Source organism: Octopus sinensis, unplaced genomic scaffold, assembly GCF_006345805.1.
Source record: "Octopus sinensis unplaced genomic scaffold, ASM634580v1 Contig14258, whole genome shotgun sequence".
Lineage (NCBI taxonomy): Eukaryota > Metazoa > Mollusca > Cephalopoda > Octopoda > Octopodidae > Octopus > Octopus sinensis.
In genome coordinates this window covers 10001-25000 of record NW_021833196.1, presented here as the reverse complement: position 1 = coordinate 25000, position 15000 = coordinate 10001, and the positions used below count along the sequence as shown (strand labels likewise).

The window sequence follows — 15000 nt, the reverse complement described above, 5'->3', positions numbered from 1 at the left end:
GTATCATCGTTCGCCTTCTTCATTTGATAGATTAGAAATACATACCAGGCCTTGTTCGGAATTAAAATAGTTTATTATTGTTTTACTCGTTTTGGTATTATAACCCGATTTCATTCGGGTCTAAGCGGGCCACATTTTGAAAGATGAGGAATTTTGCCCTAGAGTCCATGCCTTTCAATTGAGCAAATTCGAAGTTCCAATACAAACTCGCTAGCACTTTTAACATAGGTGTGTATATTTTTAGCACAATCCAACCACATATGCACACAGTATATATATAAATTAACACAATATATCTGTTTAATAATATCTGTTATGACTGTGCGATGGAGGTGGGCGATATTAATTCACCGTTCTAAAAGACCTGTGGCGAGAATATTTAAACTTTTGCGGTTGTCATCGCTTTCTGTCTATAGATACAGACAGATGTACAGTGAGAGAGGTGGTGCAAGAAAGAGTGACAGAGAGACATCGTTATAGAGGGATCAAAAAATCACTCTTTTTGCCATAGCAACCACATCTTATAGCTTGCGAATTTTAACCATCGCGGGTCTCATTCTCACCACCACGCATTTAGTATCCTTGCCTCGGTTTGGCTGCCATTAACCTCCAAAGCAAAATGTGCATAAAATTTTCGTCAAAGGACTGTCTTATAGATATGAATAACACCACAAATAATATAAGTTATACCAGAAAAGAGAACAGCAACAACATAGCAAGGCCTTCAGACATAACAACTAAATCAACACCACATAGACATATCCACGCAGATCAATAATGTTTCTTTAATTAAGTGGATTGGAGAGAAAAACAGGGTATATAAGGCATCGGATTTTGTGCGCAAGAGAGAAGTCTACCATGGTATGGTTATGTGATGCATATGGATGAAGATAGCTTCATCAAGAAGTGGTGATCTCTCATTGTGGAGGGAATGTGTGGAGGGGGTAGACCCAGAAAGACGTGCAATAATGTGGTGAGAAAGGACCGTCAGACGTTGGGCCTCACAGAGGGGATGAAATGGGAGCGATACTTTTGGCAGTCTGCTGTACTTGAGATGATATGCCAAGCTAAGTCGTCGTTGTCCTTGCATACTGTCATGACCCCTGTATCATTCTTCGTCTGAGATATCCTAATCTTGTGGGATCATGGGTGCTGATGCTTCGGAAAAATCACCCATGCTGGTGTCACATACAAATATCCGTGTCGGTGCTGCAGAAAAGCACGCAGTACATTATGTAAATTGGGTGGCATTAGGAAGGACGTCCAACTATCGAACAATGCGAAAAGAGATATGGAGCCCAGGTAGCTTTTCAGCTGACCAGCTTCTGTCAAAGCGTCGAACCCATGCCAGCTTTGAAAACAGTCGATACATTATCATGATGATGATGATGATGAATTAATAAGGAAACATCTTTTGATGAAGAAAGTGAAGTAAGGGAAGTAAGAATCGGTGTCACAGTTGAGGCAGAACACCAACGCATAGTTGATAATTTGTTCAGTGTTAGTCTGATGGACTATTCCAGTAGGTGGGGAGGTCGCTGGCTGTCAGAGTAGGTTCCTCTCACCAAAGTAGACATTACAACAATACACAGATGACCATCAACTGCCTGAATAGTAGTCAGTCATCTGTAGTGAGCTTTATTCATATGGGAATAGCCCAATGTCATAATTCAAAACTAACGCAGCGAAAATTTTGAAAAGTTCCCCCAGTTCTGAAAAAAATCGATAAATTCGACATGGAGTCGAGAATCTAAACTTTTTATATGCAACACATCTTCTGTCTAGAGGACGCAACTCGACCTTTTTATCGCCCAAAGGGACAGCTAGGAACATCGTATACACAGAAGTATTCGAGTGAAGAGAAGATATTGCAACCTACACACGCACCTTCGTTCCCTAGAGGGAAAGGACTAGATTGGGATTAGTCGTTGCCTACTAGGGGCTCTTACATACCCGGGAAATGCCGGGCTATGCTGCTAGTATTATATAAAAGAAATGTGACAGAGAGCAGTTTCAGGCAGAATTCTTCATGGAATGGACAAGATGTATTTATTATCATGGCCCCAGCACTATAAATGTTACTGTCTATCATATGAACCTCTCTTCTACCCAGTATCATTGTTAATTCAGAATAATATCTCCTGTCTTGAATAGATCATTTCTCCTTCAAATTTTGATGACCGTGTTTGTATGGCCAACATTCGAGATGGATCACCTTCTCTACCATGGAGAGGTCGTGCCTTTGAGGACGGAAGGGGACGGAATGAGAATAGTGTTTGTTACATAATAATATAACTAAGGGTTACCATTGTGACTGGATCAGGAAATGGTAATGGAGGATGGGGTTGGTAGGTGAGAATTGCGATATAAACAATGTCTGTTTCTGTCTGTCTTTCTCTGTCAGTTTGTCTATTTTACACACACACAGACGCACAAATGCACACACATACACACACACACACACACACAGACGCACAAATGCACACACACACACACACACACACCACACACACATAGTCACAAACAATGTGAAAACTTACCTGATCTAACATGGTCATGTGCTCCACCTCAGAATGAAAGTTGTTTTCTCTTTTTAACGCCAGATGCAGGCAATTATTTCCTCCATGTTCGACAAAATTTACATTCGCGCCCCTGGCTATCAGCCGCTGCATTATTCCGAGGTGACCGTTCGAAACAGCTTCAAGCAATGGTGTCCTATATTCTTTGTTCACAATTTCTAAATTCACCGAATCCTTTGTGGAGGTAAAAATGGAAAATGAAAATTTACATGAAAATCAGGGTTGATATCAATGTCATTACAGTTTTCTACTGGGTACTAGATCAAACTGATCAAATACATTTGATGTTTGTCAGTGAAATAAATCTTCCATAAGGACCTTCTATAACCTGATACATGTGTGTGTTAGAGACATGATAAACATATTAAGATGTCCTACATTTGCCCCTCACTATAGTAAGTTGTAGGGCAACAGAACTAGAGTAAACACATGATTAGCAGATCAAGTCAAGTAAAGAAGAATTATGATTTCTAATGTTTACTTTTGACGTTGCTACATTAATAAGGGGTTCATAAAACTGCTGAGCCGGTTAGCGTCCACATGTATAAAACTAATGTGCACGCACGCACACACACATAAACATCAGTGTTACATATATAAATACATATAATGAATTGGGGAAACGGAGTTCACGAGAATATGCATCACAACGACCGTTTCGACCCATCTTGCATCGGTCGCTTGCGGGTGGGCTACTATACATGTTGTTTTGCATCCTCCAGTGCAGATGCATCTCATCGGGTGCCTTGTTTTAATGTAAAGATACCTCACTAAATATATTCAGTTTCACTTGACATGTTGTTGCTAGGAGCTTCTTGGATAACAACATGAGAGACAACAGCCTTCTGGCAACAACAACATTCCAAGCGAACCCGAATATATTTACAGAGGTATCTTCTTTAAAAGAAGACACCCGATGACATGCATCTGCACCGGAGGATGTACCACAACCAGTTATACAATATCCTACCTGCAAGGGACCGATACAAGATGGATTGAAACAATCGTTGCGATGAATAAAAATTCTCATTAACTCCATTTTCTGCTTCCCTCATTCATTATAAACTGAACGAACACTGCAGAATACATGAGGTAGATCCAGTGTCACTTATAGCTCAACTGTGGATGACATGAGGTAACCGAATCAGCGAAAGATCTTTAAGTAGCATACTTCTAAATGTATACCCAAATTCCAAATAATCACAAATACACACACACGCACACACACTCACACACCCTCACACACATACAGGGAGGATGATGCCTTGCACGGAAATAATTACAGAGGTATCAAACTATTAGATGAAGCAATGAAAATTACTGAGAGGGTCACAGACAAAATAATTAGGATGTGTGTTAGACCAGAAGAGATGCAATTTGGTTTTGTGCCACAGCGAAGCACCTCTGATGCTATATTCCTGATAAGGCAGCTGCAGGAGAAGTACCTAGCCAAAGATAAACCCTTGTACTGGGCCTTTGTTAAACACGGAGAAAGGCTTTGACAGGATTCCTCGATCCCTTATTTGCTGGTCACTGCAAAAACTAGGGATGGACGAATGGTTGGTGAGAGCGTTACAAGCCATGTACAGGGATGCTGTCAGTAAGGTGAGGTTTGGCATCGTGTGTAGCAATGAATTAGGGTACAAGTAGGGGTTCATCATGGATTAGTCCTCAGCGCCTTCCTGTTTATCAGAGTCCTCCAGGCAATAACAGAGGATTTAAGATGAACTGCTTCTAGGAGATCCCCAATGCTGATGACCTTGTTATCATAGCCGAATAACTTTCAGAACTAGGTAAATTTTAGGTATATCAGTAAGGGCTAGAATCAAAGGACCCTAAACTTAGTCTAACAAAACCATTTTAGTAAGTAGGAAAGGGGCAATTCACAAATCCCCTTAGGAAGATGGCACTGTTCGATCTGTAGAAAAAGCGTAGGTAGGAAGTTCATAAGATGTGCCCAGTGTAAGGTATGGACACATAAGTGTTCCAGCAATATCAGAGGAAGGTTAACGGGGATAATAGTTTTTCTGTGTGGAAGGTGCACAGGTACAATAAACAGCACAAATGTAGAGAAAATAGAGCCCATCAATTGCCAGGTAGGTAAGCTACTGGGAGTTGATAGTTTCCGCTATCTAGGTGGCTAAGTCAGGAGTGTGGTTGGTTGTTCCTTGAGTATAGCTGCAAGAATAAGAATAAGATGTGCAAAGTTCAGAATGGTCTTAACTCTAATGGTAACAAAGAACGTCTCCCTGTGATTGAAAGGCAGATGTTATGATGCCTGTGTGTAAACAACTATGTTACATGTCAGTGAAACATGGGATGTGACCTCTCTGAGGACTTCCATAGGCTTGAAAGAAATGAAGCCAGTATGACTCGCTGGATGTACAATGTCAGTGTGCATGTACGACAGAGTATGGGGGCCTTGAGAGAAAAGCTGGGCATTGGAGACATCAAGTGGGGTGTGCAAAAAGACGTCTGTGTTGGTATGGTCTTGCGATGTGTATGGACATGGACAGCTGTGTCAAAAAGTGCCGATCTCTAACTGTGGAAGGATCCTTTGGAAGAGGGAGACCCAAGAAGACTTTCGATGAGTTGATGAAGAATGATCTCCAACCGATGGGCATTATGGAAGAGATGACAAGTGACCGAAAGCCCTGGTGATATTCTCTGCGAGAGAGGACATGTCAGGCCAAGTGATGATAAGGATGTGGTCGTGCCAGTGTCCTATAAGTGGCACCCGTGCATCATAGCCGTGGCTGTTCGCTTCCGGTGCCATGTCAATGACACCTGGGTATCGTAATTGTGGCCACTGATGGTGCCATGTAAATTGGCACCTGGGAATTATCGTCATTGGTGGTGCCATTTAAATGGCAACCATCCGTGAATCGTAGTCGTGGACATTGTCGGTGTCATGCAAGTGGCACCCGTGCCAGTGGCATGTGAAAGCACCAGTTACACACCTGGGGTGGTTGGCATTAGGAAGGACATCAAGCTGTAGAAACCATGCCAAATCAGACAGGAACGTGGGGCAGCTCACCGACTCATAATCTCCTGTCAAACCAGCCGACACATGCCAGTATGGTGAGTGGATGTTAAATGATGATAATGATGATGATGATGATGATGATGATGGTGATAACGCACAAATAGAGACATAGACATACACAAATATGAAAATAACAATCAAAACTATCATTGTTTAATATATATATATATATATATATATATATATATATATATATATACATGTGTATATTTAGGGCTAAAAACCACTATGTCGACAGCCATATGCTAGAAGAAGATCACATACGATCTAACCATAAATCCATTCATCTCCAGTATATATATATATATATATATATATATATATATAATATAGAGAGAGAGAGAAGATAAGATAGATAGATAGATAGATAGATAGATAGATAGATAGATAGATAGAGATAGATAGATAGATAGATAGGCAGATAGAAAGATAGACAGATAGATAGAAAGATAGATAGATAGATAGATAGGTAGATAGAAAGATAGATAGATAGATAGATAGATAGATAGATAGATAGATAGATAAATAGATAGATAGATACATAAATAGATAGATAGATAGATAGGTAGATAGAAAGATAGACAGATAGATAGAAAGATAGATAGATAGGTAGATAGATAGATAGATAGATAGATAGATAGAGATAGATAGATAGATAGATGGATAGATAGATAGATAGATAGATAGATAGATAGATGGATAGATAGATAGATAGATAGATAGATAGATAGGTAGATAGAAAGATAGACAGATAGATAGAAAGATAGATAGATAGGTAAATAGATATGTTTCTTTATTAGCCACACAGGGCTGCACACAGATAGAGCAAATTACAAGGTAGAGCTTTTCTTTTGAAGGTTTAAAAAAAGAAAAAAAAAAAAAAGGGGAAGGGGGAGTTTCGATCAAAAGGGATCGTAAAAGGAGAGAAAGAGGACAAAAAAAGGGGGGGTTAAAAAAAAAAAAAAAGGGGAGAGGAAAAAAAATTGATCAATAGGGATCGTTATCACAGAAATGTCAATATGAAGTGTAAAGGGGAGGACAGGTGAGGTTTACCCGTGGAAAGAAAAGCCTACGGAAAAGACCACGGTAACCTCGGTCAATGAAGCAACTCTCTGTTTTCGATTTCTGGGTTCATAGGACTATGCTCAAGGTGGCTTCGTCATTCATACGTGCCATTCTTGCTACATTCACCCATCTTTTTTAAAACATTCGCTAGACAAAACTTGCCTCTCTACTCTCACTTTCCTTTTCAAGTGGTACTTGAAGAAGTTGATGAGAGATTGACCAGAGAGGAAAGTGTTTGTCTCCAATCCTTTCAGACGCGTCCACCAGATACATTCTTTCGCCATAGCCACAAGGATGATGAAAATAGCTCTTCCTTCCCGTTTGAAGGAAGGAGGCGTGACAATATTGACGATAGACTCAGCTGATAAACCGACTCGTCACCACGTGACAGCAGTTGTTCGACATAAGCCCACAGGTCGGAAATTGTTGGACACTGAACGAGTGCGTGCAGAACGGTTTCGTCGCTCTGACCGCATCTCGGGCAGGTCGGCCCCGTGTTTCTCGAGCCGTGTCTGTAGAGCTTATCCCGAACGGGTAGCGCTTCTCGGTAGCACTGCCAGGCCAGGGATCTCTGGAAGTTGTCCATGGGCCCTGGCCCGAAAGTCGTCCCGAACAGGCGGGTCAGGTACTCCTCGTCGACGTCCAGGTTCGCCCCGAGCTCGTCGTCGTACCTCCCCTCCACTAAACCCCTATAGAATGCTTTGGTTGTGTTGAAGTCACTTAAGGTCGACCCAGGACGGCAGAGTTGCTTGAGAGCAACGCGACTCTCGCGGTGCCATTCGCCCTTCCTCGGCCTCTTTTTGATCCACGACTGCAGTTCGGTCATGGAGACGAGCTGCGGGAAAGCGTGCCTCACAAACGGCGACCACACCTGTTCACCGTCGTCTACATAGAGCCAGAGATGTCGCAGTCTCAGCGCGTGTCTGCGCATCATCAACCACGGCATGCCCAGCCCTCCTTTTAACGGGTGTTGACAGCAAATGGATCGCCTGACCATCGGGACGCATCCTTTCCACAAGAAGCGAAAAGGATGCGTTGTAGTTTGGTGATGGTAGGGTCGGGACAAGGTACGACGGTCAGGCGGCGGTAGTAGATGACGGACGCGATGTACGTGTTCGCCACCTCCGCTCGACCTTTTAGGGACAGTTTCCTCTCGGCCCATTGCCGGGCGAGAGTGACCACCCCACTCGTTATCTCGTTCCAGTTCTTCTCCACTTGGAGGTCCGGACCAAACCAGACCCCGAGCAACTCAACCGGGCCGTCGGTCCAGCGTCCCACGACGGAGGCGCTGGTGGACGGCATGGGCTTGCTTCTCCAGGTGCCTAGTCGCAAGCCCACTGACTTTTCCCGGTTGATTTTCGCTCCTGTCACCGCTTCGTAGTTTTTCAGTGTCTCGCCGACCAGCTCGATGTGCTCGTGGCTAGACACTATGACGGTGACGTCGTCCGCGTATGCAGACACGCTCGTCCCGCATCCAATTCTCGCGGGATGCCCTTAGAGTCGCCAGCTTCCGCAGTAGTGGCTCAAGAGTCAATACGTATAGAAGCGCCGAGAGGGGGCATCCCTGACGGAACCGCAACGTCGAACGTCGAAAGGTCTCGATAGATGTCCATTTACGCGAATTACCGAACGGATGCCTCTGTACAAGGCAGCTATCCAGCCGCGGAAGACGGGCCCGAAACCAGCCGCTCTCAGGACTGCCTCCAAGTATCGATGGTCCACCCTATCAAAGGCTTTCGATTGATCCAAGTTGATCAGGGCCCCACCCATGCCAGGTTCGTTAACTACCCTGTCTATGATGTAGCGCATCAGATGGAGGTTGTCATGGATGGTCCGGCCTGGCACGGCGCATGTTTGCGCCTTGTCGACCAGTTTCTCGATGACAAGCGCCAACCTCTTGGCTAGCACCTTGGCCAAAATTTTCAAGTCTGCATTAAGCAGAGTGATGGGCCTAAAGTTATCTATTACATTTCCCTTGTTTAGATCTTTCTTCAGCAGTGTTACGGCTCCTCGGCTCACAAAACCAGGAATGCTCCCGTTTTGCTGCCAGTTGCAGTACCCCGCCGCCAAGAGATCTCCAAACAAGTCTGGCATACAATTGTAAAGCTCGTAGGGTAGACCATCCAAACCCGGTGATTTGTCCCTCGAGCATTCTGCCATCGCTTCCCGCACTTCCGCCGCCGTGATGGCACCTTCGCAGCACCCTGCCTTTCTTGTCGAGAGTCGTGGTAGGCTATGTAGGTAGGCACTGAAGTCCACCCTACGTTCTTGCCCTCCACTCGTTCCGAACAGTCGGGCAAAATGCTGCTGAAAGGCCTCACACATTTTACTTGGCTCGAGCAATTCGCGCCCCTGTTCATCTACCAGTGACCGAATGGTGGCTTTGTTGCCCTGTTGCGCCTCTGCCACCCGGGCCTCTCTCGCGGCTCCAACCCTTCGTTCCTTAGAGCACGCATCCTAGCTCTGACAGCACATCCTTCGTGTTTGGCGTTGAAGTGTTGGTCAGGGCCAACCTCGCCGCCAAAACGTCGGATGCGATGCCGCTTCTAATTGCCTCTTCTAGCTTCTTAACTAGCTCACCCTCTACTCTATTTCTATCTATGGCTAGTGCTTTGCTGTACCTAATCGCTTCTGCTTTTACTGCTCTCTTGAGGGCAAACCACCATTTGTTGTTGATGATGGCTCCCGTCAAAGCCCTCTTTACTAGTGTGCTAATCCGGTCTCTGAAAACTTGTCTCGATGGGAAGACGCGTTTAGTTTCCAGTATCCGGGACCCTGCCTAAGTGTCTTACCTAAGTCTAGCGTACATGTCACAAGTTTGTGATCCGTGTAGCTGACTATGTGGAATTGTGGACATCCTATGCTATCTCTATCTACTGTCCTACACAGTATCCTATCTAGATACGATCTCGATGACCCGATGCGGTTGCTCCATGTCCACGTTGGCGCATTCGGGTGGTCTAGTCGGAACCTGTCAGACAGTTGAAAGCGTCTGAGCAGGTCTCTGAGGCATTTGCATCCCCTTCTATTCCTATCTCTACCCACGTAGTCTACATGCGTGTCCAAGGTAGCATTCCAATCCCCCACTAAGAGTAAAGGACGAGACGTTCCCAAGAAAACTTCTAGACGCTGAAAGAAATCCGCCCGACCTGTTAAGGGCGGTGCGTAAACTGATACGAGTCGAAAGGCGCACCCATTGCTGCCGTCGACATCCAGGACGACCAGTCTACCCTCGGGTCTACGAATATTGTCCTTACTTTGAGATCCAGACTCTTGTGAAAAAGTACCGCGGTGCCACTACCGCCCATTCTCGGCAGAGGGGGAAAAATAATGTTGAACTGTCCGCCAAACATGGTCTTTAGGGCCCGCGGATTGTGGAGTCTGGTCTCGCTTATGGCTATGATTTCTAACTTATGTGACTTTATGTCATTTAAGAGGTACCCTTGTTTCCAAGGGGACCCCAAGCCACGCGCATTTACACAACCAATCTTGATCATAGTTCTAATGAATTAGAATACAGAGGGTTACTTACTGCTCGAAAGTTTTTGCTTTCTCCTCCGTTGGTTTGTCCTCGAGAAGATCCCAGTACAGTTTCTTTGTGAGATATTTTTGGCATTTACCAACCGCACTGGGGAAAATGCTTTGAGTGTGTGGTGCAGACTTTTGGAGATGTGTAATATTTTGATGTGGTCTGGTGGTGTGTGTATGGTGATTGTTTGTTTTTATGTCCTCTTCTGTTATGTTTGTTTTTGATTGGATGTATTCCATTAAATTTGTGTTTTTGGTGTTATGGCTGTGAGCATGTTTGCTGTATATGTTTTTGTGTGTTGGTGTGGCTGTTGTTTGCGTTGGGTAGATAGATAGATAGATAAATAGATAGATAGATAGATAGATAGATAGATAGATAGATAGTAGGTAGATAGATAGATAGATAGATAGACAGATAGATAGAAAGATAGATAGATAGATAGACAGATAGATAGAAAGATAGATAGATAGATAGATAGATATATAGATAGATAGATAGATAGATATATAGATAGATAGATAGATGATAGATAGATAGATAGATATAGATAGATAGATAACTTTCTTTTATTAGCCACACAGGGCTGAATACAGAGGGGACAAATACAAATGCAGAGCTTTTCTTTTCGAGGGTGGAAAAAAATAAAAAATGTAAGATTGCGATCAAAGGGATCGAGAGGAGGAAAAAGGAAAAAAAAGAAAATCGTGTATCACAGAAATAATGGTGTAAACATTGATATAACAAGATTGGTTCATCCGTGGGAAGAAAAGCCTACAGAAAAGACCACGGGAACCCCAGTCAGAGAGGAAATAAACACATGAGGTCAAAAATGCTCTCTTTCTTTCTTTTTACGATCTACAGGATCATGCTCAAAATGGTTTCGTTACTAGCACGCACCATCTTTGCAACATTCACCCATCTTTTTTGAATCTTTCGCGAGACAAAAATTCCCTCTCCATTCTCACCTTCCTTTTCAAGTGGTACTTGAAAAAGTTGATGAGCGATTGGCCAGAGAGGTAAGTGTTTGTCTCTAATCCTTTCGCTCGAGTCCACCACACACATTCTTTCACCCTGGCCACCAGTACGATGAAAACTGCTTGCCTTCCCGGTTGAGGGAAGGGGGCGGAGCAATTCTCACGATAGACTCGGCCGATAGGCGGATTCGTCCCACACGTGACAGCAGCCGTTCGGCATAAGCCCACAGGTCGGAAATGGTTGGACATTGCACGAGTGCGTGCAGAACGGTTTCGTCGCTCTGACCGCATCTCGGGCAAGTCGGTCCAGTGTGTCTGGAACCGTGTCTGTAGAGCTTATCCCGAACAGGTAATGCTTCTCGATAGCACTGCCAGGCCAGGGATCTTTGGTGATTGTTCATAGGTCCCGGCCCGAAAGTTGTCCTGAACAGGCGGGTCAGGTGTTCCTCGTCGACGCCCAGACTCTGCCCGAGTTCGTCGTCGCACCTCCCCTCCACTAATCCTCTATAGAATGCCTTTGTTGTGATGGAGTCGCACAAGTTCGATCCCGGACGGCAGAGTTGCTTGAGAGCAACGCGACACTCGCGGTGCCATTCGCCTAGCCTCGGTCTCTGCTTGATCCATGACTGTAGTTCGTCCAAGGAGACGAGCTGCGGGAAAGCGCGCCGCACAAAAGGCGACCACCCCTGTTCACCGTTGTCTATGAAGCGCCGGAGATGTCGCAGTCTCAGCGCATGTCTGCGCATCATCAACCACGGCATGCCCAGCCCTCCATTTAGCGGGTGTTGGCAGCAAATGGATCGCCTAACCATCGGAACGTTTCCCTTCCACAAGAAGCGGAAGAGTATGCGTTCCAGTTTGGTGATGGTAGGGTCGGGACAAGGCACGACGGTCAGACGATACTCGATGACGGATGCGATGTACGCGTTCGCCACCTCCGCCCGACCTTTTAGGGATAGCTTTCTCTCAGTCCATTTCTGGGTGAGAGTAGCCACCCTAGTCGTTATCTCGCCCCAGTTCTTCGCCATTTGGAGGTCCGGACCGAACCAGACCCCGAGCAATTTAATCGGTCCGTCCGTCCAGCGTCCCACGATGGAGACGCTGTTGGACGGCATGGGCTTGCTTCTCCAGGTGCCGAGCCGCAAGCCCACTGACTTTTCCCGTTTAATTTTTGCTCCCGTTACCGCTTCGTATTCTTTCAGTGTCTCGCCGACCCGCTCGATGTGCTCGTAGCTCGACACTATGACGGTGACGTCATCCGCGTATGCAGACACGCTCCTCCCGCATCCCAGCTCTCGTGGGATGCCCCTCAGCGTTGCCAGTTTCCGCAGTAGTGGCTCAAGAGTCAGTACATACAGCAGCGATTAGAGGGGGCATCCCTGACGAACCGAACGCATGATGTTAAAAGGTCTGGATAGATGACCATTTACGCGAACTACTGAGCGGATGCCGCTGTATAAGGCAGCGATCCAACCGCGGAAAACTGGACCGAAACCAGCCGCTTTGAGGACAGCCTCCAAGTAGTGATGGTCTACCCTATCGAAGGCTTTTGATTGATCCAAATTGATCAGCGCCCCACCCATGCCAGGATTTTTAACTACCCTGTCTATGATGTAGCGCATCAGATGGAGGTTGTCATGAATACTTCTACCCGGCACGGCGCATGTTTGCGCCTTGTCGATTAGTTTCTTGATGACAAGCGCCAACCTCTCGGCTAACACCTTGGCCAAAATTTTCAAATCTGCGTTGAGCAGAGTGATGGGCCTGAAATTATCTATGACGTCCCCCTTGTTTGGGTCTTTCTTGATCAGTGCCACTGCTCCTCGCTTTACAAAAGCAGGAATACTCCCGTTCTGCTGCCAGTTGCAGTAGACAGCTGCCAAGACGCCTCCAAACAAGTCTGGCATATGAAAATAAAATTCGTAGGGCAGACCTTCCAAGCCTGGTGACTTGTCTCTCGCGCAGCCTACCATCGCATCTTGTACGTCCGCAGCTGTGATAGGCTTTTCACAAGACTCCACCTCCCTTGCTGAGAGTCGTGGCAAGGCATGCAGGTAGGCACTAAAGTCCACTCTGCTTTCTGACTCACCACTTGTCCCAAACAGTTGGGTGAAGTGTTGTTGAAAAACCCCACACATCCTTTTAGGCTCGAGCAATTCGCGCCCCTGTTCATCTATAAGAGACTTGATGGTGGCTCTGTTGCCTCGTTGCGTCTCCACCACTCGGGCCTCTTGGGCGGCTCCAACTCCTTCGTTCCTCAGAGCACGCATCCTAGCTCTGACAACGCATCCCTCGTGTTTGGCGTTGAGGTTTTGGTCGAGGGCCAATCTCGCCGCCAGTACGTTGGACGCGATGCCAGTTCTAAGTGCCTCTTCTAAAACCTTAACTGAATCTCCCTCTATTCTATTTCGGTCTAATGCTAGGGCTCTACTGTATCTGACTGATTCTGCTTTAATCGCTTTTTTAGGGCATACCACCATCGTTTGTTTTTGATGATGGTACCCGTCAAAGCTCTCTTAACTAATGTGCTGATCGGTCCCTGTAAACCTGTCGTGCTGTAAAAGACGCGTTCAGTTTCCAGTAACCAGGACCCTGCCTATGTGTCTTATCTAAGTCAATTGTACAAGTCACAAAACTTGTGATCTGTGTAAACTGACTATATGAATTGTGGACAACCTACACTATTTTTATCTATTGTCCTACAGAATACTCTATCTAAGTATGATCTGGACGACCCGATGCGGTTACTCCATGTCCACATTGCACATTCGGGTGGTCCAGTCGGTACCTGTCAGACAGTTGGAAGCGTCTGAGCAGGTCTTTGAGGCATTTGCATCCCTTCTATTGCTATCTCTGCCCACGCAGTCTAGAATGATGCGTGTCCAGGGTGGCATTCCAATCCCCCACTAAAAGTAAAGGACGAGACGTTCCCATGAAAGACTCTAGACGTCGAAAGAAATCTGGTCGGCCTGTTAAGGACGGAGCATAAACTGCTATCAGTCGAAAAGCACACTCATTGCTGCCATCGACATCCAAAAACGACCAGCCTACCCTCCGGGTCTAGGAAATTTGCTCTTACCTTGAGATCCAGACTCTTCCGGATGATAAGCACCGCGGTTGCCACCTCCGCCCATTCTCGGTAGACACGGAGAAAATAAATGTTGAAATGTGTACGAAAATGTGCTGGAGTGCCCGCAAGCTGTGGAGTCTGTTCTCTCACTGATGGCTATGATATTCAGATTTAGTGACTTGATTGTCATTTAACAGGTAGCCTTGTTTCCAAGGCGACCCCAAGCCACACATTTATACTACCTATTCTGAGCATGTTCCGATAAAAGTGCAACAAAAAAGAAAGGAGAGAGAAAAGGTTACTTGTTTTTTCGAAAGTTCTTGTCTTTCACCTCACGGTCTTCTTCTATGAGGCTTTATACAGTTTTTTCGATGAGTACTTTTGAAATCTCCCTACTGCATCAGGGGTAAAGAGATTTCAGGGTGCTGTATGTGTTCTGTGTCACGTGTATTATTTTAATGTGTTGTGGTGGTGTTGTGTGTGGGTGGTTACTTGTTTTTATGTCGTTTTCAGTAATGTTAGTGTTTGACCTAATGTGTTCCATTAGGTCGTGGTTGTTTGTGTTAATGGCTGTCAACATTTTTGGGGGGTTTGATGATGGTGTGTTTGTGTTGATGTGTGTGTTTCTGTGGATGTTTTTGTTTCGGGAGTGGTGTATCTTCCCGCTTTGTTTGTTATTTTTTCTTTTCTTTTTTTTCCCCTTTTCTTCTCCCCCTGTGGCTATTTGCCAATCTTCC

The 15000-nt window shown here is 45.4% G+C and overlaps 1 protein-coding gene across 2 annotated transcripts in view; it reads right to left on the bottom strand.

Moving 5' to 3' along the window:
- LOC115230058 (E3 ubiquitin-protein ligase MIB2-like) overlaps positions 1-15000 on the bottom strand; it is a 23678-nt gene that overhangs the window by 4306 nt on the left and 4372 nt on the right. For both annotated transcript variants that reach the window (XM_029800294.2, XM_036499491.1), the window contains exon 3: positions 2541-2753. In XM_029800294.2, the coding sequence (XP_029656154.1) occupies positions 2541-2753 (213 nt within the window). The remainder of the gene's footprint in view (positions 1-2540; positions 2754-15000) is intronic.